The 27,134-nt window shown below is 53.6% G+C and overlaps 1 protein-coding gene and 1 long non-coding RNA gene across 9 annotated transcripts in view; one reads left to right on the top strand and one right to left on the bottom strand.

Annotated features, from left to right (window-relative positions):
* LOC308593217 overlaps positions 1-27,134 on the bottom strand; it is a 285,688-nt gene that overhangs the window by 41,708 nt on the left and 216,846 nt on the right. The gene's annotated exons all lie outside the window — the stretch shown is intronic.
* The window catches only part of WDR97 (WD repeat domain 97), a 42,329-nt gene that overhangs the window by 3,106 nt on the left and 12,089 nt on the right, over positions 1-27,134 (top strand). For all 8 annotated transcript variants that reach the window (XM_081204309.1, XM_081204306.1, XM_081204305.1 and 5 more), the window contains exons 4-23: positions 1,111-1,700; positions 2,962-3,083; positions 4,302-4,950; positions 7,307-7,455; positions 14,261-14,497; positions 14,588-14,678; positions 15,765-15,897; positions 16,008-16,135; positions 16,729-16,804; positions 17,156-17,305; positions 17,622-17,768; positions 18,272-18,415; positions 18,505-18,735; positions 20,342-20,455; positions 21,089-21,502; positions 22,326-22,463; positions 23,116-23,220; positions 23,884-24,009; positions 25,644-25,847; positions 26,895-27,016. In XM_081204309.1, coding sequence (XP_081060435.1) covers positions 1,111-1,700; positions 2,962-3,083; positions 4,302-4,950; positions 7,307-7,455; positions 14,261-14,497; positions 14,588-14,678; positions 15,765-15,897; positions 16,008-16,135; positions 16,729-16,804; positions 17,156-17,305; positions 17,622-17,768; positions 18,272-18,415; positions 18,505-18,735; positions 20,342-20,455; positions 21,089-21,502; positions 22,326-22,463; positions 23,116-23,220; positions 23,884-24,009; positions 25,644-25,847; positions 26,895-27,016 — 4,070 coding nt within the window. The remainder of the gene's footprint in view (positions 1-1,110; positions 1,701-2,961; positions 3,084-4,301; positions 4,951-7,306; positions 7,456-14,260; positions 14,498-14,587; positions 14,679-15,764; positions 15,898-16,007; positions 16,136-16,728; positions 16,805-17,155; positions 17,306-17,621; positions 17,769-18,271; positions 18,416-18,504; positions 18,736-20,341; positions 20,456-21,088; positions 21,503-22,325; positions 22,464-23,115; positions 23,221-23,883; positions 24,010-25,643; positions 25,848-26,894; positions 27,017-27,134) is intronic.

The raw sequence follows: 27,134 nt of genomic DNA, 5'->3' as shown, positions 1-27,134 counted from the left end.
AGCTCTCCAAGATCCCTGGGACCTCACAGCTATAGTCAGTGGCGTAGCTAACCGCTCGGGTGCCGGGTGCGGGGGCATGTCCTGCAGCTTGGGGGGGGGTGATCTGCGCCCATGGGGCGGTCAAGCCTCTCTGATGCTTGGAGCCTCTATTATTATTAGATTTTATTAAATTTTATTTATACCCCGCCCTCCCCAGCCAAGACCGGGCTCAGGGCGGCTAACACCGGTATAAAAACAATTGATTGAAATACAGCTTAAAAACAAGATTAAAATACAACATTAAAATGCAGCCTCATTTCAGTAGGAACTCAAATCAAAAACTTTTTGGGGATGAAAATGTCAAGTCTTTATCAAGGCTAACTATCCAGACTGGTCCTACATGGGCCAGAAAAAAGCCAGGGAAGTCCCCAAATAAGGGTTCCATCACAGGAGGAGAAAGGGAAAAGGAAAGAGAAAGAGGGGAAGGGAATCAAGTTGATTCCAAGCCAAAGGCCAGGCAGAACAACTCCGCATTACAGGCCCTGCGGAAAGAAATCAGATCCTGCAGGGCCCTGGTCTCATGAGACAGAGCGTTCCACCAGACCGGAGCCAGTGTTGAGAAGGCCCTGGCTCTGGTTGAGGCTAATCTGACTTCCTTAAGGTCCTCCGTGGGGCATACCGGGAGAGGTGGTCCCATAGATATGAGGGTCTTCCACCTCCCCCTCAGCTGTAGGGCAGGGAGAGGCAGTAAGCAGACACAAGTCCCACGCTGCTGTTACAGGCAGCATGGAACCTGCAGCACCTAAGCCACCACATCACTCCTAAAAAGTTTTGTGAGCCCAATTTTTTTTTAATTCATTTTGTCACCCCCCACACCCCCCAGTGATGACACCCAGGGCTGGCCACACACCCCTTCCTCTGCCACTGGCCTGAGCCCCTGGTGCCCATAGGGGTCTCTGCCCATGTCCAAGGAACGGGCAGCTCCCATGAAGCTTCCAGAAAAGGAATCATAACATGGAAGGGAGTTGGAAGGGACCCGAGGCTCATGCAGGCGTGGAATAAGTGTGTGCAGAGAGATGCTCTGGCTGGTGGTGGGACCAACACTGCCTGTCCTTCATCTTCCTCTTGCAGATGAAGAAGGAGGACTTGAAGCCCATCCACCTGAGCCACGGCCTGCAGCACCTGAGTCGCTCAGCCTTGGGCAGCCCCGTGCGGTGCGTGACGCATGATGTGCGGGGGAATCGCTTTGTGGTGCTCGACTCGGAGAACCAGCTGCACTCCCTGAAGGAGGAGGGTTCCTACAAGAGCTGCCTGAGGGCCCCTGCCCCCATGGCGGGACTCCTGCACGCCTCCCTGGTCAACCACTTTGTGGCTTGGGACGAGGGCGGCCTCCAGGTCCTGGACTCCGGCTTCCAGCTGCTCTCCCAGGTCCGCTCCGCCATGCCCATCCGATGCGGGATCTACAGCGAGAACCTGAACCGGATCGTGACCGTGGGGGACGGGAACCTGACCATCTGGGACTTCCGCTACGGCTGCCGGAGCCTGCAGTGCCGCGTCGTCCTGAGCGAGGGCCTGGGGCCCGGAGACGTCTTCTCCCACATCGCCCTGGACACAAGCAGCTTGCAGCCCCAGCGCTGCTTCGCCTCCAGCACGACGGGCGCTGCTGCCTGGGATATCTCCAATGGGAAACTCCTCTCTTTCAAGAAGGAGCTCCACAACAGGTGAGGCTTCTCTCAGGCCCTGCAGAGAACCGGCCTCCCAGCAAGGAGAGAGGCCCCCACTGGGAACGGGATGCCCCCATGGAAGGATGGGCTTTCAGTGCTGCTCTCTTGGGGGCAGGTTCCTTCTTGTTCCATCTTGGACTATTTAAGGCAGCGGTTCCCAAACCTTTCTGGTCTGCCACCCACGTGGTTCCGTTAATTCATTTCCAGTGGCCCCCACACCCTACTTTATAAAAAGCATCATTCGGAGCGATGGCTTGCACAACCCACTAAGGGAGATAATTATTGCAGATATTAATATTGTGCAGCTTGAAGCAATCGGATGCATAAAAACTGAACCCTATTAGAATACAAATTGTCTGGACCCATAGATTCAAAGCTTCACTAACTGGAACTTCTTCAAAAACAGGTACAAAACAATGGTTCCTCCAGAAAGATGTATAAAGTGTATGCATATTCAAGCACAGGTTCTTCTTCTTAAATATATAACATAATTACACTCTGCAAAAATCAAAGCTCTGTTTATTCCATAGCTTGCGTGAGCCTGGATCCAGCCTAAGTCTATACAGCTCCCGGAGAGGGTAATTTACACCTCCTTCTCCCGCTGTGCCTGAGAACAAAGAGCCAAAAGGCAACTCCCTTTCAAAATGGCAAATTTGCAATTGAATACCTTAATCATGTGACCTAAGGTTAAACACTCACCTGTAAGAGCAGAGAACACCATCAGTTAATCATTAACGCGCTTAGAGAGCTTCAGAATGGCCCAGTGGAATAGTTTGACCCCCACCCCACCCCCATGACTGAGAAGCACCTCCACTTGACCTCCCGTGGCCCCAGCGTTATTTGTTTTTATGATTTCTTAAATGTGTTAGTTACTTTATCTTGCCCAAGGCAACCCAAAGCAACTTGAGGAGGCATTTATCCAAGGAAGCCAATGGGAAGTAGATCCCAAATAGATGGGAGAGAGAGAGAGAGAGAATGTCTCTTCGCGCACAAAGCGCAACATCCAGAATTCTCTCCCACAAGTTGTGGTGGTGGTGACTGAACCCTGGGGCTCTGAAAAGGGGGGCAGTTCTTGGTTTGTGTCCTGCTGCTCATACCTCAGAGCCTCCTGACTGAGCTGCTTTGGGAAGTGGAGGGTCTGCATGGTCCATGGAAACATAAGATCATAGAGTGGTAGAGTTGTAAGGGATCCTGGAGACCACGCAGTCCAAGAAGGACCTGATGTAACCGGGCTGCTCTTCTTCGTCTTCTCTCCCAGGGTGATCACAGACCTCACCTACTGCGAAGTGATCGGCTGTGCCATCACGGCCTCACGGGACACAACCATCAAGGTCTGGGACAAGAACTGGCACATTCAGATGGTCTTTGTGGGCCACACGGGTGAGCGTGGGTGCGTCACTCTCAGCCAGGATGCGGAGAGAAGGGCAACTGAAGAATCCCCCCCCCCCAGCCGCTAGGAAGGCCTTTGGCAAGAGACCGACGCCTCTCTCCCCCTTAGGCTGGGACACCTCTGGCTCCTGCCTCCCTCGCAGGAGTGGCGTGTCCAAGAGGGGTGCCTCATCGTCATGGGGGCAGCCCGGGCTGCAATAGCCACTCTTTCCTCCTACAGGATAGTTTTATGGCCAGAAAGTCAATGGGAGAGTTTTTCCCAACATGAAAATACAACGATGGGAGGCTGAACCTGTTGAATTTCTGCCTAGCACGCAGCTGCTAAAAGGCATAAGGGTGCCTAGCAGTTGTTGATGTTGAATGTCTCTAGGTCTTTGATAAGGTCTGCTGAGCCACCGTTGGACATTTGAATATCTATCCTGGCCAAAACATCTAGCTATATGAATTAGTACTGGGTTGTAAGTGCGGGAATGTTCAGGGATTCAGGAGAGGATATATTGTCTGATAATAGCCTTTCCAGCTTGTGTTAACAAGTTCACAATTTAGCAGAGTAACATTCCCCTTTTTAAACTCACAGCAGATGCGTTTGCTCAGACGCTCTAAAGCTTCTATAAAAGATAAGACACGGCACAGTCTCCTATAAAAGTATAAACAGAGTTTACTCACATTCTGTTCACAGTTGGATCACAGAAGGCAGACTTAGCTTAGAAAAGTAACATACACCTGGAAACTATCTCATAAGGAGACAGTCCCTTTGTCCTCTCTTGGCTGGAGCCAAAAGAGCATCTTTGGCTAAGCAGATGTTGCTTCTTCAATGCACGTAGTCAAAGAGAGAGATGGCTGCCCTGCCCTGTGCTTTTGTCGTTACCTGCACAGGTGAGGCCACGCCCACCTCTAGTCACATGCAGAGGAAGTCTGTCCCAGCCCAGAAGGAAACAGGAAGTTGACCTGCTGGCTGGACAAACATTCCTCCCCATGTGTAAACATGTTCACTCTAGGAGTGTTGTACTTGACTGCTCTTGTGCTTCACATCCCACAGTAAGGAGAACCAAGAGCTCAAAGCAGGACCAGGTGGAGCCTGTTCTCCTTCCTGCAGCTCTTCTGAAGATGCGCAAAGGCATTGATCCGCTCCTGTCTCCATCCCCACGTAGCTGTGACTGGCTTTGGCCCCCTTTGAGCTTCTTGTGCCCCCCCACCTTGTGCCCCCAGGTCCGGTCGTTGCTGTGACCATCTACCCTCAGAGGCCCCTCATCTTCTCCGCCTCCCAGGACGGCACCATCCGCACCTGGAACCTCAACACCATTGACCAGGTGGACCAGGTCCATTTGTCGGAGCCCGTGGAGACCCTAAAGGCCGTGACCCTTTCTCACGTCGTCTCCGTCTCCGGCTCGTCCCTGACCCTCTGGAAGATCAACAAGCTCTACTCGCTGTACACGCCCGTGGGCTGCCCCGTCCGGCGCATCAGCTGCGTCAACCTGGAGGCCCTGGGCAGCTTCCCTGTCCGCGCCCTCTACGTCTGCCAGGACTCTACCGTGCGGATGGTGGACGCCCAGAGCGGAGTCATCATCGGCATCCTCTTCCTGGACAGCCCCCGCCAGGGCCTGGACGTGGCGTACTGCCTGCCCCGGGAGACCCTCTTTGTGCTGATGGAGGATGGGGCCGTGCTGTGGGTCAACAGCGCCCAGGACCCCATGCAGGTCAAGAAGAGCCTTCCGGGCCACACCTGGGCGTCTGCCCCCTGCTGCCTCCTGGTCTACAGCCACGTGCTGGACCCGGAGAAGGCCTATTCCCAGTGGCTGGATGTGGTGGATTGCAAGGGCTACAAGAAGCAGTGGCTGAAACACCCAGATAAAAACAGGTAAAGCGGGTGAGATGGACGGGGTGGGACTCGAGAGAAGCCCCTCTCTTTTTTCCCCAAAATTTTTTAATTGGTTTTCACAACATTATAAACAAACAAACATAAATCATAGCCTTATTGAAAATTACACTTATTAACATTGTTAAGTGACTTCGTCGCTTCCCCTTGGTTGGATTTCATTGCATATCCTTTTAACGGTTTTCCAAATCACAGTTCTTATAAAATTTAACTTAAACATTAACATCCTTAAATCTTCACATTATGAAATTAAACATATTAATTCATCACTTAACATAAATAAAATCCTAAGCCAATTAAGTATCTGCAAGCTGTTTTCAGTTAATTTAACTTAACATATTTATCTAAGTAATCATTAAATTTAATCCACTCTTCCTGATACTCCTCCTCCTTCTGGTCACGGACTCTTCTGGTTAGGTCGGCTAGCTCCGAAAAATCCATCATCTTCATCTGCCATTCTTCTATCATTGGTAATTCTTGGGTTTTCCACTTTTTAGCTAACAAAATACGAGCAGCAGTTGTGGCATACTAAAATAATCTAACATCTTTTGTGAGAAGCCCCTCTCCCCTCCTTCATTGCCAGTGCTGCCAGTGGGTCTTACTCTCCGGCAGGTGCTGCTGCCACCCTCCTTCCCAACGACTCCTTCATCCTGCCTGGGGTGCAGCAAAGCAGTTGCTGGTCAAAGTTCCCTTATGAGTTAATTTGGCATGTAAAGGCAGCTCACTCTCATCTGCAGACCCTCAGAAGAGCCTGCGGGATCAATAATAATAATAATAACAACAATAATAATTTATTTATACTCCACCCAGCCACTCTGGGTGGTTTCCCCAGCCACTCTGGGCGGCTTCCAGCAAAACATTAAAATACAATAATTTATCAGATATTAAAAGCTTCCCTTGCAACTCCAATCCTAAACTCCCAGTAGCAGGAGCTCCAGGCGCCCCGGCACATGGGATGCTGAAAACCAGAGTCTGCCCTGCCTAGCAGTGGCCAGGCTCCCCGCTCTGCTGGAAGGATCAAGGCAGCTGGGCTCTCCTCCTGACACACAGCAGACCACAACAGACACGGCTTTTCCATGGGCCTTGAATTCTGTGCTTTACATTCCCCATGTCTGCCTGCCTTTTCCTCCACCCCTGCTAGTTTTTTATTTATTGATACTGTATTTTTTATTAATATTTTAACAATAAGAACCCCAAACATCACATTTCAAAAGCAGGAGCTGTAGAACACCAAAACTATATTTCCCCATTAGAAACACGCACAATCACTGTTTTGGTGTTGAGTCAACATATAAAATCATGATAGAATATGACAAACTAATCAAACTACAAGTAATATCTATACCAAGTCATGATATACATAAAAAAATGAAATGAAATATCATGCAAAGTCTTAAAATAAATAATGCTTTGAGGCGGCTTGAAGTGAGAAGAAGAATGAAACCTTAGACTATTCATAGAACTAAAGAAGTGCTAAGTGGCAGAAAGATGTTATTTTTTAATAATAATAATAATAATAATAATAATTAATAATAATAATAATAATAATAATAATAATAATAATAATAATAATAATAATAATAATAATAATAATAATAATATCTTTATTGTCATTGCCCCCTTCGAGGACAATGAAATTACTTGACTGCTCCATAAAAACACTACTTAAACAATACAGTATAATACAGCAAGGGAGATTAGATGACTTTCAAAGTCCGGGCTTCCCATTCAGGGCCGAGATCGCTCTGGAGAAGAAGCTGTTCTTAAGACGGCTCGTTCTTGTCTTCATCGTCCTGTATCTCCGTCCCGACGGCAGGAGCTCGAAGAGACAGTGACCAGGATGCGATGGATCTTTTACTATGTCCAGTGCCTTCCTATGGCACCTTGTGGCATAAATCTGCTCTAAGGTGGAGAGTGGGCAGCCAACAATGCTCTCTGCTGCCTTAACAACTCTGCACAACCCCATCCTGTCCTGGGCAGTACAGCTTCCGTACCACACCCATAAGCCATAAGTGAGCACGCTCTCAATGGCACAGTGATAGAAGGCAAGCAGCAGTTTTCTCCAGGTGAGCCAGGTTCACCCAAGAACCTGGGCGGGGAGAGGGGGGTTAGGAAATGATGCCAAGCACACAGTTCAAAGTGCTGGTGCAAGAAGATGACTAGGCTTGGCTATACTCACAAAATCTATAAAGTCAACCCAAGTTGCAGCAAAATTCTCTTTTTGAATTTGACTTTTCAGATTGGGCTTTTCCTTCCCCCGACCCCAGAAGCTGCCATACCATCGTGCATATCTGTCTGAACATACTTATCAAAGGACGCTTCTCTCCCCCCCCCCCAGGTTCCTGCTAATTTTGGGGCACAAAACGGGCTTCCTGACGGTGGTGGAGTGGTTTCTGACCCGAGACCGGTACAAGGTGGAGGCTCACGGCTCCCAAGCGGTCACAGCCTTGGCTGAATACCCCACGCAGATGTGTCTCATTTCGGCAGGTGAGTCCTCTGGTTAGGCAAACCCAAATATCAGGGGGGTTGAAATATACTCAGAGTCGCAAAGTGATTTCATGCTCTTTATTCAGCTCATAGTGGTGAGGAGGAATGAATAAAAGTCCCCTCAAAGTATCTGCTTTATATACATTATTTACACAATGGGCTGCACATGATTGGTTAATTCTGGAATTCTACTGTAAGCCAATCAGGTTGTGGATTCACTTGTATCTGGAGTATGATTGGGTGGTTCCTGCCAACCAATCATACTGCTGCATTGTTCTTGGACCAATCAGACTGCTGCATTCTGAATCCTATTGTTCTAGGACCAATCAGACTACTGCATTTTGGATCCTATTGTTCTAGGACCAATCAGACTGCTGCAGTTTGGATCCTATTCAACTCAGTACATAACACCCCTCCCCTCTAAGTTCCAGTCCTGCCCGGGAGGTCGCATTCATAGTCCTCGAGGTACGCCGGCGGCCTACGTGTGCGTTGCGGCCTATGGTGTTCCCTGGTCCGGGGTTCAGGTTCTGGCTCGTGTTCCAAGGATGCTGGCTGTGATGGGGTTGTTTGGTCTGGTGCAACCGGCTCGCTCAGTCGTGGTTCTGGTTCCGGTGTCCTTTCGGCCTTGCGGGTCCTCTCTGTATTTACTGATTCTGCCTCTCCTGCTGGCCCCTCCTGCTCTATGGGCCTCACTGCCCCTCTGTTCCCTTGGGACTCCTCTGACCTTTCCTCCTCCTGGTTTTCTCCTGGGAATCGTCGCCGTATCTGGTCGCAGTGGCGGCGCCAGCATTGCCCCCCATCCGTTAGCACCTCGTACGACACGGGGCCAGTGACCCTGGTGACTGTGGCAGGTACCCATGCTGGGCCTGCCCCAAAATTCTTTGCGTACACTGGGTCCTGAGCCTTGAAGGTCCGGGGGTTCCTGCCTTCCCCCACCACTACCTCATCCTGAGCTCTATCGGGGTGAAGGCGGTCCAATCTGATTGCAAGGCGCCGACCCATTAGTAGTTCAGCAGGGCTCCGGCCAGTCGTTGAGCTGGGGGTGCTGTGCTGTGCTAGGAGGAATGTGGCAAGGCAGTACTCCCAATCCCCTTGCGTCATGCGGCGAAGGGTGTCCTTGGTGGTCCGCACCATGCGTTCTGCTTGGCCATTGGTGGCAGGGTGGAATGGCGCCGAACGGATGTGGCGGATGGCGTTCTGCGCTGTGAAGGTTTGGAATTCTCCTGACGTAAATGCAGTCCCGTTGTCTGAGACGAGAGTGTCAGGGAGCCCATGGGTTGCAAACAGCCTGCGTAGTACCCGGATGGCTGCGGACGCGGAAGTGGATGGTACCAGTGCGACTTCCAGCCATTTGGTGTAGGAGTCCACCACTATGAAGAATGTTTTCCCCTGAAAGGGGCCAGCGAAGTCCACATGCAGGCGTGACCATGGTGCTCGGGCGGACTCCCAGGACTGGACTGGGGCCCTTGGGGGATCTGGGCGGGATTCTTGGCAGGCCTGGCAGTGTTTGACCCAGGCCTCTATCTCTCCGTCGATCCCTGGCCACCACACATAACTCCTGGCAAGGGCCTTCATTCTTACTACCCCTGGGTGTGTCTCGTGTAGGGCTGTGAGGACCCTTTTGCGGAGGGGCTGGGGAACCACGACCCTGCTTCCCCATAACAGGCACCCCTTGTGGGCCGACAGTTCATGTTTGCGGGTTGTGTAGCCAGCGAATTCCAGCCCAGGGCTGCTGCTGGGCCATCCCCTCCACACCCAGTCCAGGACCCAGGAGATGACCCTATCTTTCTTGGAATGGTGTGCAACTTCTTGTGCCTGAATGGGGCGGTCGGGAAGCAGCTCCAGGCTCATAACCTCTTGTGCAGGTGCTGGGTCGGGGCCTGTTTCCAGTAGTGGTAGCCTGCTGAGGGCGTCCGCATGGCCCATTGCCTTCCCCGGGCGGTGAATCAGTGCATACTGGTAGCTGGCAAGGAAAATTGACCACCTGAGGACGCGAGGAGACAGCACTTGGGGGGTCTGCTTTTCGGGGGCAAACAAGCCAAGCAACGGCTTGTGGTCAGTCACCATGGTGAAGGGCCGCCCGTACAAGAAATCATGGAATTTTTTTACTCCCTTCACGATTGCCAGACCCTCCTTGTCTATTTGCGAGTAGTTCCGCTCGGTTGCGTTGAGTGTCTGGGAAAAGTATGCCACCGGTACCTCTCTTCCATCTGGGAGTTGGTGTCCCAGGACAGCGCCAATGCCATAGGGCGAGGCGTCGCATGCTAGCACCACCGGCAGCCTCTCGTCGAAGTGTGCCAAGACCGAGTTTGAGACAAGCAAGTCCTTGACTGCCTGGAATGCAGCCTCCTGGCGCTGGCCCCACACCCAAGGGGCCCGCTTGTCCAGGAGTCTGTGTAGGGGCTCTGCTACCGCCGCCTTGTGGGGAAGGAAGGAATGGTAAAAGTTCAATAGTCCCAAGAAGGCCTGAAGTTCAGTCTTGCTCTTGGGTGCTGGGGCATCACAAATGGCCTGTACCTTGTCCCCAGTCGGGTGGACCCCTTCTGCGTCCACCATAAATCCCAGAAAGTCCACCTGAGGCACTCCTAGTAGACATTTTTCCCGCTTCACCTTGAGACCCGCCGTCTGGAAACGGTGCAAAACGGTGCGGAGGCGGTCCTCAAACTCCTCTGGTGTGGGCCCGGCAATCAACACATCATCGAAGAAGGGGGTGATGCCAGGAATCCCTTTAAGGAGCAAGTCCATTAGATTCTGGAATATGCCTGGTGCCACACTGACACCGAATTGCAGCCGCTTTACCCTGAACGCTCCTCTGTGCATCACAATCGTCTGTGCCTCTGCTGTGGCCTCATCTACTGGCAGCTGTTGATATGCTTGGGCCAAGTCCAGCTTGCCAAAAATTTTCGACCCAGCCAGGGTGGCAAGGACATGGCTGACCACTGGCACTGGGTATGCATGGGCCGTGAGGGCCTTGTTTATGGTACATTTGTAGTCTGCGCAGATGCGGACTGAACCATTAGGCTTGACGGGTGTGACGATTGGGGTTTCCCAGGGGGCATTAGGCACCGGCTCCAGCACTCCTTGCTCCACGAGCCGGTCCAATTCCTCGTCTGTACGGGGTTTCAGGGCGAACGGGACCCGGCGGGCCTTGAGCCTGACCGGTCGTACTGCGGGGTCAAGCTGTAGAGCAATGGGGGGGCCCGTATACTGTCCCAATTTCCCATCGAAAACCCCTGGAAATTCCTTGCAGATGGCGTCTACGTCCACTTGTAAGGTAGTGTGGTTCACCCCGGTGATGGCTAGCCCCAGTGGTCCAAACCATGCCAATCCCAGTAAGCTAATGTAGGGGCCCTTGACCACGAGCAAGTCCAGTTGCCGCGTCCGCCCTCGGTATTGCACCCTGAAGGTCCCCACCCCCATTGTGGGGACCTTACGTTTCTGGAAGTCCCGTAGGGTGAATGGGGCCGGCCTGAGTTTGGGACCCCCAGTAGGACACAGTTTCCTTAAGGTCCTTGCCGAGATTATGGATAGAGTTGAACCCGTGTCAAGCTCCATGCGGCATGGGGCCCCCTCTATCTGTACCTCTACATAAATTTTCTCTAGGTTGGGGTGGGGCAACTGGTATACCTGGAAGTCCGTGAGCTCCGTAGAGTTGCCTTGGTGCGTTGGGCCCCGGGACCTGGGGCTCTTGGATTGGTCATCTGATGCCTGGCGTCGGGTGGGCCGAGCTCGACACACCCGGGCGATGTGTCCCAATTTTCTGCACTGCCTGCACTCTGCGTTGCGGAAACGGCAGGTCCTCCTCTCGTGACTTTCCCCGCAGCTTGCGCAGTTCCCTCCTTCTCGTCGAGGCAGCTGTGGTATGTGGGCTGCTTGAGTGCGCTGCTGTACTCGGTGCACCTCCTCCCTGTCAGATCCTGAGTCGTCGGTGAGGTCTTCATGGTGGACCCTCGGTTGGGGTGGCAGGCTCGGCCGTGCCTCTTGTGTCGACCTCTTGGCAGCTTCCGTTGCCAGGGCCTCCTCCAGAGCGACCTGGAACGTTAGGTCCTTCTTGGCGTAGAGGCGTCGTTGCAGCTTCTCATCCTTCAGGCCACCGACGAGGCGGTCACGAAGCATGTTCTCCAGCTCTGAGAAGTTGCAGAACCGGGCAGCTTGGCGGAGAGAGGTCACAAACCCAGTTACGGTTTCCCCAGGGGCTTGCCGCTTTGCGTAGAAGGCATTTCGACGAGCCACCACTGAGGGCTGCGGCGAAAAGTGCCCCTTCAACTGTTCCATTATTGTTTTGTATGGAACAGAAGCGACGTCTTCAGGCGCAAGGAGAGCCCGGGCGATTTCAAATGTCTCCTCTCCGCAGACACTGAAGAATATTGCCCTCTTCTTGGCGTCTTCTTCATCGGTGACCCCTTTGGCTTCTAGAAGGAAGGTGAAACGGGAGGCGTACGCTTCCCAGTCTCCAGATGCTGGGTTGAACGGCGAGAAGCTGCTGTCGGTTGCCATTCTGAGTTCCTTGTGTCCTGGAGCTGAAGCCTGGATACACGGTGCGAGGCAGCGGTGCGGCAGGTGGCGGTGCTGCGGTGCTGTGTGTGGCAGTCAGCTCAGCGGGATCCCACCTTCGTCGCCAGTGAAATATACTCAGAGTCGCAAAGTGATTTCATGCTCTTTATTCAGCTCATAGTGGTGAGGAGGAATGAATGAAAGTCCCCTCAAAGTATCTGCTTTATATACATTATTTACACAATGGGCTGCACATGATTGGTTAATTCTGGAATTCTACTGTAAGCCAATCAGGTTGTGGATTCACTTCTATCTGGAGCAGGATTGGGTGGTTCCTGCCAACCAATCATACTGCTGCATTGTTCTTGGACCAATCAGACTGCTGCATTCTGAATCCTATTGTTCTAGGACCAATCAGACTGCTGCAATTTGGATCCTATTCAACTCAGTACATAACAGGGGTGCAGAGGGTGATCTTCACCCTCCATGCATCCTGCCCCCCCCCCAGGCACATGAGTGCTGCCCGGCAGTAATATGGGGAGGAGCTCAGACCCCCGACCCACAAATATTGAGGGGGATGAAGCCCCTTCTGCCCTCTATAGTTGGTGTCTCCAAAGGCCAGAGAAGATCTTTTGGTAGTCCAGCTCTGGAGCTCCCTCCCTCAGGAGACCCTGACCAACTTGGATGGCTTTAAAAGAGGATGAGGTAAATTCATAGAAGCCCCTGGATGTATGTATATTTTGCTCTAGGAGACTTAGTTTGGTCAGAATCGAGTCTACCCTTCTAGAGTTAATGCTAAATACATCGCTTCTGGTCAATGAGCCACCAGAGCTGCCAGAGGGCCGTGAAAATTTGTGTCTGGGGCTTTTTAGACTCGCCTGCCCATCATAGTTGTCAACATTTCCCTTTTTTAAAGGGAAAATCCCTTATTCCAAATAGGATTCCTCACAAGAAAAGGGAAAAGTTGACAGCTATGCTGCCCATACGCTCTCTGAAACCCAGGGGGCACCTTGGTTGCCAGATGTGAAATATCACATTTACTCAAGTGTAATGCTCACTTTTTACATCGTGAATATTAGGGTGCACATTGTGATGGCGCATTTACAATCGCCAGCAAATCCTTTTTTGGTTTCAAGGTTTTGAAAATTGAGGTGCGCATTAGATTTGACGGCGCATTAGATTCTCGTAAATATGCTATATTGGCAATGTTTTCAGCTCTCCTGCCCCACTGCAAGGATGGTACAGTTTGCAGCCTAAACGTCTCAATGATTTGTGCCCTTCAGTAGTACTTAGAGGAGAGAGGTAGGGGCCGGGAATTTAGCAGTTCAGAGGTTGATATAAATACAGGGATGCAAGAATCAAACCATTCATTGACGCCCCCTATTTTTGGGGACTCAGATGTAAGAAAAGGGCGGGAGATTTATCCGTGTATAGGTAAAGGTAAAGGTACCACTGACCATGAGGTCCAGTCGTGACCGACTCTGGGGTTGCGCGCTCATTTCGTCAAGAGGCCGGGAGCCGACGTTTGTCCGCAGACAGCTTCTGGGTCATGTGGCCAGCAGGACTAAGCCGCTTCTGGCGAACCAAAGCAGCGCACGGAAACACCGTTTACCTTCCCACCAGAGCGGTACCTATTTATCTACTTGCACTTTGAGGGAGCTCACCCCGTCGCGGGGATTTGAACCGCCGACCTTCCGATCAGCAAGTCCTAGGCTCTGTGGTTTAACCCACAGCGCCACCCGCGTCCCATCCGTGTATAAGACACCCCCTATTTTTTGACATTATTTTTAAGAGGAAAAACCTAGTCTTATACACGGGAAAATATGGTAATTCTGCTAAGTGGCTACAGCAAAATTCTGTGACTTTCAACAGTGGAATCCACCATAAGATATTTAGAATATTTGCTGGAACCAAGACCACTGGTGGGGGAAGAGGAGTGCGGGGGGAGCGCACCGCCCCCGGCAGCGCAATCCCAGTGGGGTGCCATCGTGGCTGCCGCCCGCCTGCACTGGGCGCCACACCCCTGCAGGTGGCATGCCCCGCCCCAAGGACACGCACCAGCCCTGCCCCAGCCTGCTCTCTGCCCTCCTGGTGCTGGAGCATGAAGCTCTGCCACTGAACAAGACCCCCGGTTAGAAGGGACTCGCGCATCATGCAGACCAGCCCCTCCAAAACTCAAGGCAATAACATGGTGTAGATCTGCAGAAACCAACCCAGGGACGCTGGGTTGGGGGGGGCGAGAAGGAGGAAGAAAGAGGAGTTTCCTCTGCCCCGGGGGCTGACCCTGTGCCTCTCCTTGCCCCCGGGGCAGGTGCCGACCGCACGGTGAAGATGTGGCGCGTCTTCCCCTACACCACGGAGTGCCTGGTCCCGCTCCTCAGCTTCTCCTGCGCCTCCCCTGCCTTGCACCTGTGCTCCCTGGGGGAGACGGTGGCGGTGGCCTTCCAGGACCCCCAGACGGCCACCTATAGCGTCGTCTACTACAACCTGATGAAGCAGACGCGCTCCGAGCACAAACCCGAAGACGACGCCCAGGACGACATCACAGGTGCGCGGGAGGCCAGGCTGGGGGGGGGGGAGAGGGGCTCGGCTCTCCTGTCTCACGGCTGTCGCCCCCTCGCTGCCTCCCTTCCTCCAGGCCTCTGCTGCTGCCCCAACCTGAAGCTCTTCGCCTCGTCCAGCAGAGATGGATCCGTGAAGATCTGGGACATCGAGAACAAGCTGCTGCGGTGACTGACGGGCCGGATTCTGAATGGGGAATGGGGATGTCCTAAGGGCCGGGGCAGCCTCCTCCTCCCAATGGGGCTCTCTCCCTTGGGGAGCCCTTCCAGCTGTACGATTCTATGTCTGCTGGCGTGCCTTTGGTGAGCTCGCAGAGGGGCATTGGAAGCTGCAGGCCACAGGTTCCTCCAACTCAGCATCAGCCGCCCCAGGGTCTCCCCAGACTTGGTCTCCAGCTGTTGTCAGACTACAGTGCCCATCATCCAAAGCTCACAGGTCCAGAGGTCAGGGATGATGGGAACTGTAGTACAAAACCAGCTGGGGACCAAAGTTTGGGGAGCCCTGGTCTACACTGACTGGTAGCAATGGCTCTGGCAGGCTTTGAGCAGGGCTCTCCCACAGCCCCACCTGGAGACACCTAGGGCCCAGCCCCAGTCTGGCACCCACTCCATTGGGAGCAAGCGCCATGGGGATCCATCAGGCTTGATTCGGAGCAAGCCCACTCTGTGTCGTGTCCCACACAGGGATGCCTGCTTTGCTTGCAGGACAGTGTGGTGCCCCCTGATTGTTTTGGAGGCCGCTGGATGTTTGAAACGTCCGCCATCCCCATCGCCTCTCCCAACACCTGAAGCTTCAAAAGAAAATAGCTGCAGACAAGCCTCCTCCTCTTCTTCCCCATTTGGAGTTTCCATCACTGCTGCTCTCAAAATTCCTTTCCCACCTTCCCTTTAATTTCCCTGATCCATGCATTTCTTGTTTCTATTTAGAACTGTAGAGTTGGAAGGGACCCCCCTGGGTCATCCATCCCAACCCCCCACAATGCAGGAATCCCGGCTGAAGGATCCAATGAGACTTCATATCCATATCTCCCTTTCAGGCCACCGTGCCTTTCCCACACATGACAACCAGATGTTTTGCTGGGGTTTTAAAGCGGAGCTTAAGGCGGCCTCCATGCGCCTTGTGGTTTTAATGTTTCCGTCCACGGCGGAGAGTCTGTGCTAGGCCCTCTGCTCTGGCTGCCCAACCGGGGCTTGCGGGGGTTTTGGGAAGGGTCCCTGGAAGCCAAGCTCACCCCCCCCATTTCTGCCCTGCAGGCACCTGAAGATGAACAGCATCCCAGAGAGCCTGGCCTTTGCCAACCACTGGGGGGACCTGCTGGTTGGGCTGGAGAAACACGTCTTCCTCATCCACCACAAGAAGTACCTGCCCAACTACTACAGGATGAAGGTCTGGCGTCCCTTGGGGGTGGGGGGCATGCTCCCTGCTGCTGCCGCCCCCGTGCTCTTTGCTGGGGAAGTCTGTGCCCTGGGACAATGACCCCTTCCTGTCTCTTGCAGCTGCTGTGCGCCAGGTTCCTGGAGCCCCTCAAGGGCGTCCCTCTCCCCATCAGCGATTCCCACTTTGAGGCTCTGGTCAAGGAGAACTTCCGGCGGCTAAAGCAGGACCCGCCCTTGGAGGAGACCGAGTAAGATTCCAGAATGCAGCCTTCTTGCTGAGCACCCAGTGCCAGGGCCACAGCATCTGGCTCCTTCCCTCCCTCTGGTGCCCCTTAGCAGGGCTGCTGAGACGAGGACACCTATGGATCTAGCGCTATCCAGGCACACAGGGCAAGTTGAGGGTGCAAAACGACAGGTCCCTGCCCCGAGGACTTTACATTCTGTCATTTTAGGAGGGGAAAGGAAATGGAAGCAGGGAAGAAACAGGGGAATCAGAGTGTTTGGTCAATTCCTGTGTAGGCTAAGCTGCAGTGTGCCTGGGGGGGGGGGTGTGTGGCAAAGGCTCCATAGAAAGGTTGGTTTTAGAAGGGAGAGGAAGGAGGGCAGAGAGAAAGATCCCTGCCGGGTCCCTTCCAGCTCTACCATTCTGTGGTTCTGTTTGGGGAGGCCAGTTCCCAGGGCAAAGAGGCCACTGGGTGGCTCAGGGTGGTGCTTGCTTTCGGATAGCGGAGCAGCTGAGCATCCCTGGGGAGAGTCCAGGGAGGGCGTCCAGAGTCAGGATGCCAAGCTGCCTCTGGCGTCTCCTCTGTCTGTCTGTCTCTCTCTCGTTCTCCCCACGCAGGTCCCCTGTGCCTGGATCCCGCAGGATGGCCTTGCAGGAGTCCAGAGTGCTCCGCGACATCCACGCCAGGGCGGAGGTAAGGCCTGCCGCTCCCCCTGAGGAGACCAGAGCGCTTCAAAGGGCAGCAGTGCCCTCTCTGGTGCCAAGGCGAGCCCCACAAGAGCCATGCGCCACTCAGCACTAGGGGAAGTGGCCCTGGAGTCCTGGCGAGGTGGAAATGAGGGTTGAGGGGAGAGCAAAGGTCAGGCACTTCCCAAGGGGGAAGCAGGCTGCAAGAGGGGAGAGCGTGTCTGGAGGGGGGGGGAGAAGGGAGGCCCGCATGCCCCAGCCTGAGTCTGACTGGGCAAGGGGCTCTCTGGCCGTGGGGCAGAGCATGGGAGGGAGGAGAGAGGGGCAGAGATGCCTTGAGCCCTGCGCCCTCTTGCAGGGACTCTCCCAGATGGCCGACAGGGACCAGGATCTGGAGCTGGTCCAGAAGGGGAAAGTGACCAAGAAATCGCGGCTCACCAAGGAAATGAAGGAAGAGGCCTTTGAGAAATACCTGCAGATATTCTACAAGCCGCAACCCAAAATTGAGGTGAGGCTGGGCTGCTTAACTGGGCTGGGGGGTCGATGGGACTTGGTGGCAGGGAAGGGGCACCTTCCAGGCAAGGGGGTCTCCGTGGAGGAGGTCCTGCAGCCCCTCCCCGCCTTGGATGGAAGGGCGAGGGGAGGGGAGGCCAGCAAGGAAGAGGTCAGACTTCCCAGGAGCTTTTGGTCCTTTGAGCATCTCCTCTGCAGAGCCATGGAAGAGAGACGGGGGGGGGGGGTAGTTTTGCATGTTCATCCAGTTGGGCCGCCTCACAGGTGGCGTTTATTGCGTCTCCTCCCTTCCGCCTTTTCTCTCCTCCCAGATCCCGGTGGAGGACACCTTCAATGCCGATGAGGTGCTGGAAGCCATGTGCCGGGCGAAGTCCATTTCGGAGCTCTATGGGCCAGACGGCATGTTCCTGGGGTCCTTCCCTCCACCCATTTCTCTGCAAGGTCCTGAGACGTTGGAGGTAACTGGTGGGGCGGTCCCCCCCCCCCGCCCTCCATGCTCTGCCTCAGGAGACATGTGTTCTCTTGCCTGGTGTCTCTGAGCTAAAGGCCGACTCCCACTGGCCCTTCCTCAGTTTCCCTTGGCGAGAGATGCCCTTGAAGCCACCAGGGTAATACAGCCCTGAGGCTGAGCTGTAGCATTTCCACCAGGGCTTGCCAAAACCTTTCGCCTCCTCGGTCCTCGGAGCATCTGAAGTCAGCCCTGTTTAGGGAAGCTTTTAATGTTTAATAGACTATTGTATTTTAATATTCTGTTGGAAGCCGCCCAGAGTGGCTGGGGAGGCCCAGCCAGATGGGCGGGGTATAAATAATAATCTATTATTATTATTATTATCATCATCATCATCATCATTATTTGCCTGAGGTGATGTCACTGAGTCCTTGTCCAAGGTGGCACCTAGGGGCGACTGTGTGGCGCCATCTTGGTTTGTGAAAGACCCCCTTCCTCCCGCCTTCCCCGCAGGACACCAGCCCCCCTGCAGAGGGGAGCCCACAGGCCGTCCTCTCAACAGCCCCGTCTGTGTCTGAAATCAAAGAAGCTTTAACCCCGCTTCCTCCTCCAGTGAGATCCCCACTTTTTGGAGTGAGGAGGACCAAGAGTGAGCAGGTGAGGGTCTTTGGGGGGCAGCTGGAGTGGGGAAGGGGCTGGGGCAGCGGCAGCGGCAGAGGACTGACAGTGCCCCTCTTGTCTCCCAGTTAGGCCTGGCGCAAAAGGGAAAGAGACCCCCCAAGGAGAAGAGGAGGAGGCTGCCCCCTCCGGTGCCCCCGCCAGTGGTGATAGCCCCTGAGGAGGTCCTGGAGCCCAGCTCTAGCCCCCCCTTGGACGAAGCGGAGAAATCTCCCCCCAGCACAAGACGTCTTTCCCCCGGCCTCATGCTCTCTGGCATGGACACCAGGGGGAGCCAGGTCAAGATCCGTCGGGCAACGGTGAGATTCCAGAGGGGGGGGGGCAGGGGGCACGGAAGCAGGAAGCCCACGGACTGACAAATGGGCACGCACAATATCTGTTGTGTAAAATGTGTGCTCACCTGATCCCAGAAGTTGTGGGCGCACTTAAAGCTGCCGCCTTATCCTGAGTCTGACCTTTGGTCTGTCCAGCCCAGTGCGGTCTTCTCTGGCTGGCAGCAATCACTCTCTCTAGAGTGGGCTATTTGGGCAGTAAGGCCCTTTGAGCTTGAGATGCTGTGAAGGATTGAACCCGGGACCTTTTGTATGCTGAGATGGTTTCACTCACACATCTCTGCAATCTGAGCATCGGATGGAGGGGCTCGCAGCGTCCACACCCCGCCCAACCTGCTTCTTCATCAGTCTCAGCTTTGGATCCAGCACAGAGCCAGCAGGTCTCTGTGGCTCCAGCTCCCAGCCCAGCCCAGCTCACAAACACACACAGCTGGGGGTGGGGAGTGGAGGACTAATGGCCCACCCATTAGTCTGGAGGGCCCCATCACTTAGTTGCAGCTCTAGCCTCCCAGCACAGGATTTTGGGAGGCTGAGGAGGACACTTCCATGGCCAGCTAGTGTGTTGCCTCCATCTATCTTGGAAGCCCATGGAAGAGTCTGTCTTCAGGGGTAAAGTCAAACCGCTGGAGAGTTTTGGCGCCTGCGGTGGCTGTAGAGACCAATACAGGCCAGACATGTTTTATGGCAGGAGGGCCTTTTCTGTGGTGGCTCCCCACCTGTGGGATGCTCTCCCCAGGGAGGCCTTCCTTACCTATCTTGAGGTGCCAGGCAAAAGCATTCCTCTTCTCCGAAGGCCTTTGGCTAGTTAAACAATCTATGGCTTTTTAAACAGTGGGGAGACGGGGTGTCCTTGCTTTTGTTTGTTACTATGGTATGTATTTTTTCATTTTAATATTGTAAACCACCCTCGGTTGAAGAGCGGTATAAAAATTTAATAGCGAATAACAAGAATAGTAATAATAGTCTTACAAAGGATCTTGTCAGACTAGTTTGGCAATTTATTCTATTGAACTCTAACCCTCTCTACATGCAGGGCTCCAAGTACTGGAAGGGACTCGGGGCCTCATCCAGACTGAACCCCCCCGCCCTGCCCCAGCCCACAATGACATTGTGTTTTAATGTTGCAACCCACCCAGGAACCTTAGGGTAAAGGGCAGGCCATTAATAATAATCATTATAGTCCCAAGAGAGGGCTGAAGTCTGACAAAAGACCCTTCTGAGTTTGGCCTGCAAAGTTAACCTGAGCTCCTCCTTTTCCTTGCCCTTTACCCTAGGTGTACTGTGGTGTAGGGGTTCAGAGCGGTGGACTCGTAATCTGGGGATCCGGGTTCGCGTCTCCGCTCCTCCACATGCAGCTGCCGGGTGACCTTGGGCCAGTCACACTTCTCTGAAGTCTCTCAGCCCCACTCACCCCACAGAGTGTTTGTTGTGGGGGAGGAAGGGAAAGGAGATTGTGAGCCTCTTTGAGACTCCTTAAGGGCAGTGAAAAGCAGGATATCAAATCCAAACTCCTCCTCCTCCTCCTCCTCCTCCTCCTCTTCTTCTTCTTCTTCTTCTTCTTCTTCTTCTTCAGTTGAATAAAGACTTGGATGCCATCAAAGAGTCCAAAATGCGTCCTTCCGTCTCACCCCCTTCACAACTGTCCTCAACCCCCAGTTTCCCTGGGGAGCCCATCAAGAGCGAGAAGGTAAGAGGGGGCCCACCTTGGCTCACCTGCTGCTGCCGCATCCCTGCCTCCCTCGGGGGCTGCAATTGGCGGGTGCGGCTCTCATGGGACGTCCTTCCTCAGGACCCTGACGAAAGCTTTATCCTGCCCAAGGCAACCCAAAGTGACTTCCAACCAAACCACGGAAATGAACAGGTTGGGGCCATCATTGCCTCATGAGGAAGGGAGTTCCACAGTTTCGCTCTGTGGTGCGTGAAGAAGGACTTTGTTTTATTTGTCCAGAATCTTCCTACTCTCAGCTTTGCTGGAGTTCTGACACCACCCCAGAGCCCAGCAGAACCCCCAACCCCCCAGTTCCCCATTTCTCTCAGCCACTGCCAGAGGGAGAATCTCCCCCTCCCCTGTATAAGAAACGGCCCACCCACCGTGAGTGTAATTCTACGTCTTTGGGCTCCAGCGCAGGAGGGGCTGGCGAGGCCCCCGATGTGGACGTTGGTGGGTGTTGGGGTGGTTCTGTGTCCTGTGTCGTTCCCTGGCTGGCGGGAGGCATTTTGGAGATGGGGGCAGGAGGTGCAAGCAAGGTGAGGGGGAAAGGAGTGGGGTACGCAGGTGTCCTCCGTGCCTCACCTGGGCGACCCTGGATTGTGTGCCTAGAGTGTCGTCTTCAAGGAGTCTCCTTCGACAGACAAGAGCCAGGGGTCTCCTTCGTCACCAGGCAAGAGCCAGGGGTCTCCTTTCTCGCTTGACAAGAGCCAGGGGTCTCCTTCATCACCCGACAAGAGTCAGGGGTCTCCTTCGTCGCTTGACAAGAGCCAGGGCTCTCCTCCCTTGCCAGCCAGGAGCCGGACGTCGTCTCCATCTTTCGCAGCCAAGAGCCAGGAGTCCCATCCATCTCTGCCCGTCGGGAGCCAGGAGCTGCCTCCCTCCTCGCCTGCCAGGAGCCAGGAGTCTTCGCCCAGGTCTCTGGGCTCCGTTTCCCGCATGAAGAGCCAGACATCTTCCGTCCTCATCAAGGGCTTCTTTCCTGAGAGGCCGCCTTCCGGCAGCAAGGAATACTTCAGACTGCAGGTTGTGAGGCTTCTCTGGGCCGCTGGCTCCTTCCTCTCCCCCTTGTCCTCCTGCTCCTCCTCTGGCTGCGGGGAGAGGCCACAAGCCAGTCTGCTGCCAGGGCCTGAGGCAGAGAGTTGGCAATGCTCCTCCTCTCCGGCAGCACCCTGAGCAGCTGCGTTTCCAGGGCAGTGTCATGGCCGGGCGAGGGGGGGCTTCTCTCTCCCTAGAAAAGCTGAGCTGGGGGACCACTGCTTAGGTGTGCTCTGGCTGGGCATAAGAAGCTAAGAAGAGCCTGTCTGCTGGATCAGGCCCACCTAGTCCAGCATTGTGTTCTCACAGTGGCCAACCAGATGGGCGTTAAGGGAAGCCCCCCAGCAGGACCTGAATGCAACACTGTTCTCCCCTCGTTGCCCCCCCATTACCTGGGATTTAGATGTAGACTGTTCCTGGGCATGGAGGTTCTGCCTTCAAAGCAGACCTCTGTAAGAAGAGCCTGCTGCTGGATCAGGCCCATGGCTCATCTAGTCCACGAGGGAGACCTGAGCACAAAAGAGCATGTGCCTATGGCTGACAAGCTCTGCGTGACCTTCATGGGAGGGAGCAGGGGAAGAAATCCAATTCCGCTCACACCTAAAGCTGAATTTAGCAAATTCCCACTTTCCCAAAGAATACAAGAACTGAAATACAGGCACCTGTCAAAAGTCACCCAATATTCCCTATGAAGTTTTCCAATGAGACAAGGTTTACAAAAATTCCAGAAGGGGTGGGGCAAGCCCCCAAGGTTTGCTGTTGGGGTGCGGAAGGCGGCTGCTGTCTGAACTGCTTTGCTCTCCCTTGCCAGGAGCTGGAGAGCCAGCACGCCCCTCTGCCCAGGCTATCGTCTGGCTTCATCCCCAACTCGGTGGCTGCCCTGCAGTTTCACAGCCAGGAGATGCTGGCGGATGAGACAGATGAGAGACTCGTGAAGGTGGTGGAGCCGGTAAGGCCGAGCAGGGCGTCCCCCCTGCACCCTCAGTGCCGGGCTTGCTCTGGGGGGAGGCTGGGGGCCTGGGCTGCGCTCTCGGGGGGACCCTGCCTGGAAGCCTGTGAAAGGAGCAGGCAGGAAACAGACTCAGCACCCAGCGAGGACAAGCCTTGGCAGGAAGCGTGCAAGACACGTTTGAGACACCCTGGGGCAAAACCACAAGGCAATGCCTGCTTGCTTGCTGCTTCAGCTTAGCTCTAACTGCTGGTCTTCCCTCTAGGCCAGGGGTGGCCAACTCCCAAGAGTTAAATCCTGGCAGTGATCTACCCCAGTTTTTGGGGTTCAGGTCAAACTTGTTGAGCTTCTTTGGGGGAAACAACTTCAAGCAACTTCAAAGTTGTTTGGCTTCTTTGGGGGGAGCCAGTGATCTACCGGTGATCTACCACAGACGTCCAGTGATCTACCAGTAGATCGCAATCTACCTGTTGGACGTGCCTGAGGGCTCCAAATTGGCCTCCCACTTGGAACCTGTCCTGGTTCAGACCTGCTTAGCTTGGGAAGGGTGGCAGTCTCAGGAGGCTGTCTGTGGGTGGGGCACTGTGGGACACAAGGGGGGGGGTCTCCTCTTGGCCGAGGGGGCCTGCACTTTCCCTTCTGCTTTTGCAAGGAGACAGAAAGCCACTTGAGAACGGTCCCAGTGTGGAAGGAGGAAGAGGAGCCCAGGACACGGGTTTCTGAAGAGATCAGCATCATCAAACCGAGTACAAAACAGGTAAGCAGGCACCTCTTCCTTACCTGGGATGGTCCTGCCTCTCTCCTGCTGCTGGCAAGGGATGTCCTGAGAGGGTTCTGTGTGGCAAGGGACCCATAAGCAAGGGACCTCCAAGTCAGGCTGTTTCTCTCTCTCTGTGTGGGTCTCCTTTGGTTTCTCCTCATTTTGTTTTGTTTTAAATAAACAAAACAAACAAAAGATAAATAGCTTAAAGTATTTAATGCCGTAGAAATTGAACTTAATAGGTAAGTTAGGATCGGATAAAATGTCAGCGATGTGGATTAAATAAAGCAAATTACATATACATCTGGAATTGTTCTCATAAATATTCTGGAAATTGGTTCAGGCTATTATATCTATTAGGATGTCACATACCATTGGACAAAAAACATTTCTACTAAATATTATGTAAAATATGTTATTCCAGAAAATGGTCAAGAAACTGTGTTTAACCTTATAACTGCTGCTAAGATACAAATAGCTAAAAATGTGGGGAAGCATATATCTGCCTATATCTGAATGGAGAAAATTTGGTCCATGGTAACTATGGTTAATTTAGAAAGGAATGCATATTAACCACTCTAACGGGTTTATGGGAAACTGGCATTTTTGGCAATGTTTTGGAGGAACATTGTGAAAAATGGTTCCTCCTCTTTATTCCAGGTGGATCTTCCTGAGACCTTCCTGACGCAGCTGGATGAATCTCAATACCCAGAGCCAAAGAAAGAGCCTCCCTGCTTTGTCTTGCCATTCCTGGACAAGCTGTGGTTCCAAGAGCTTTTTCCTGAGGTGAGAGGCTGAAGGACAAGGAGTCCTGCTGCCCACGGGACCTTCTCCCTGCCCCCTCCCTTGTATAGCTGGGGCTCTGCTTGCCACAGACCTGGAATACAAAGGTTTCCTCTACTGGCAGAGCCACTTTTCCTGTAAATGGTCTTCTCCCAAAGAAAGAATGGCAACAGGCCTGCAACCACAGGCTGATCCTATATAGAACAATAATAATAATTTATTATTTACACCCCACCCATCTGGCTGGGCTTCCCCAGCCACTCTGGGTGGCTTCCAACAAAGCATTAAAATACAATAACCTATTAAACATTAGGAGCTTCCCTGAACAGGGCTGCCTTCAGATGTCTTCTAAAAGTTTGGTAGTTATTTTTCTCTTTGATATCTGGTGGGAGGGCGTTCCACAGGGCAGGTGCCACCACTGAGAAGGCCCTCTGCCTGGTTCCCTGTAATTTGGCTTCTCACAGCGAGGGAACTGCCAGAAGGCCCTCGGAGCTGGACCTCAGTGTCCGGACAGAACCGACTAGCCTGGAAACGACTTTGCTGTCCAACTGTGATCTGAAGGGATCTCTAAACCCCGCTGACAAGGACCCCTCCCTTAAGCTCTAGAAAGGTCAAATGAAAAAGAGCTTTAGATTTGTGTTTTGAAAGCCCAGAGGATGCAGAACAGAACAACTGTGTGTGAGAGAGAGAACGAGAGAAAGCTTAACAGCCATGCCACCTATCACATGGGGAATAATTTTAACGAGAGACTCCAAATTCCTGTGTAATCCAGTGAAGTCAAATATCAAAGTATAAACAATTTTATTTGGGAAATGTGAGGGGAGAGAAGCAAAGAAAAGGGAAAGGTGACAATATTTCGCTCACAGACGACATATAACTTAGCTAGTTGCGTTTCACCTGCTTGAGTGAGTCTTGGGTTTCAGAGGATGTGCAGAGTACTGTGCAGAAAAGATTCAGAGAGAGCGAGAGTGAGCTTCTTTCCTCGCCTCTTTGGATGGTTCTGAGGAGACAGAGGAAGTTGAGGGGATGCCTCCCCTTTATGGGAATTTGAGACCGATAAGCCCCCGTTTCTTAATGGCGATGGGGGGTGGTTGTCTGGGCCAGTGTAAAGAGAAGCTCCATCTCTTTGCCAGTGGTCCCAATGGCCAGAAGGGTATTCAGAGGCTGTTTCCACCTCCATAGTTATTCCTAAACTCCCATTGCAAAAGAACTAGCCAGTTTTGGAAGGTTGGGGTGTTGTAAAAGTAACATTAGGTTTTCACCTTAGAGGGAAGGAGGACTGTTACTCACTGGTAGAACATTTGCTGCTAGAGACCCCCAGAGAGAGAAGATAAGCTGTGCACATTTTATCTCTATGGGAGGGTGAGAGGGTGGTCTGAATGAGCAGATTCCTCTGGGGCAGCGTGTGGGTCTGGGGCAGGCTGTGTGCACCTTGCCTTTGGGTAAGTTAGCCTCCCGCAGCTCCTGCGACTGCTGGGGCCATTTCTTTTGCTCTTTCAAGACCCAGCAGGCTCTTCTGGTCCTCCCGGAGGAAGGGCATCAGCTCAGAGGCACTCCTAGAATCCTCGAATTGGGAGGGACCCCCTGGGTCGCCTGGTCCAAACCCCCGCAAGGCAGCTTCCCTTCCCTCTCACCAGGGCTTTCCGCCGGAGATGACCTTGAACGAGTTCTTGACGAAGATGATGGCCTTCTTGGTTACCACCAGAGACTTTGGCCAAAAGGCAGAGCTGGTTTCAGCCATCGCCAGCCTGAAGGACGACATGGGGAATCGGATGAACGAGCTGGTCTGCAGCACCTTTATCCAGGTGTTGAACAAGAGGGACGACCCTCCTTCCCTCCGGGTGAGGGTCACTCTGGGCTCCTCGCTTTGTGCTGCCGTGCAGATCTTGTCTTGCATATTCTGCTGGGGGAACACATACACACGCATGCGCGGAAGGCTGGCCTTCCACTGTCCCCAGCCGCTGGCTAAAGTTTCTGGTCTTTAGCAGCCCCTCAGAAGGAAGGTGGGACCTCCTTTTGAGAGCCAGTGTGGTGTAGGGGTTCAGAGCGGTGGACTCGTAATCTGGTGAACCGGGTTCGCGTCTCCGCTCCTCCACCTGCAGCTGCTGGGTGACCTTGGGCCAGTCACACTTCTCTGAAGTCTCTCAGCCCCACTCACCTTGTGGGGGAGGAAGGGAAAGGAGAATGTGAGCCGCTTTGAGACTCCTTTGGGTAGTGATAAAGCGGGATATCAAATCCAAACTCTTCTTCTTCTCTTCTTCTCCTCCCCACTGGGTCTGGTGGAGAAGGTGCTTAGGCCCAAGGGAACTTTTAAAGGGGTGGGAGATGTTTTTGAAGCAAAGCAACAAGGGGAGGAAGGGGAGCCAGCGGTTGCAAGGGCTGCAGATGTCGTTCCTGAAGACAGTTCTTTCCTTCTGGTGGAAACTGTATTTTCCCAGGAGGGGAAAGAGATTGTGCGCAAAAGGCAGCTCTTCCCACAGCCAGCAAGTCCCCAGTGTTGTGCGTGCCAGATGGAATGTGCCCCCCTTCACCCCACCAGAGAGGGAGGCTCCCCGGCTGTCAAGAGATTTCAACTTCCCTGCTGGCCAGACCCAGGAGTGACTTGCAGGGCCATAGAATTGTATCATTGGAGGGGACCCCAAAGGTCATTCAGCCCAACCCCCTGCAATCCAGGAATGCTGTATCTCAGGGCAGCTGCTTTGCATATCCAAGACATCCCCCCACACCCAGGTTCGTCATCTCCAGGTTAGGGAGTTTGGAAAAGACCTCTGTCTCTCCTCCTCTCTTTGCCAAAGCCCGTGGGGAGCCACTGCCAGCCAGAGTAGGCACTGCTGGCTTTGTGGGCTCCTGTGTCTGCCTGCCAAGATGCCCTTGTCTTCTCATTCCAGGAAAGGAGGCATCGGAAGTTCATTCTGGGCACCTTGCAGACCCTCGTGAAGATGGACAAGGACAGCAAGGACCTGATAGTGGAGCTCATGACCTTTTACATGCAGGCTTACACCCCAGACAAGTAAGGGCCGGGGGGGGGGGAGTCACTGGTAGAAGCCTCAGCCTTAAGGGGGGCAGAGGGAACAAAAGGCTTCAGGACAGTGTGTCCAGCTTTTCAAAGTTGCCAGCTGCTCTGGCTG

The sequence above is a fragment of the Podarcis bocagei genome (assembly GCF_964188305.1).
Source record: "Podarcis bocagei genome assembly, chromosome: 8".
NCBI classification, from domain to species: Eukaryota; Metazoa; Chordata; class Lepidosauria; order Squamata; family Lacertidae; genus Podarcis; species Podarcis bocagei.
This window is presented reverse-complemented; position numbering and strand designations above follow the sequence as displayed.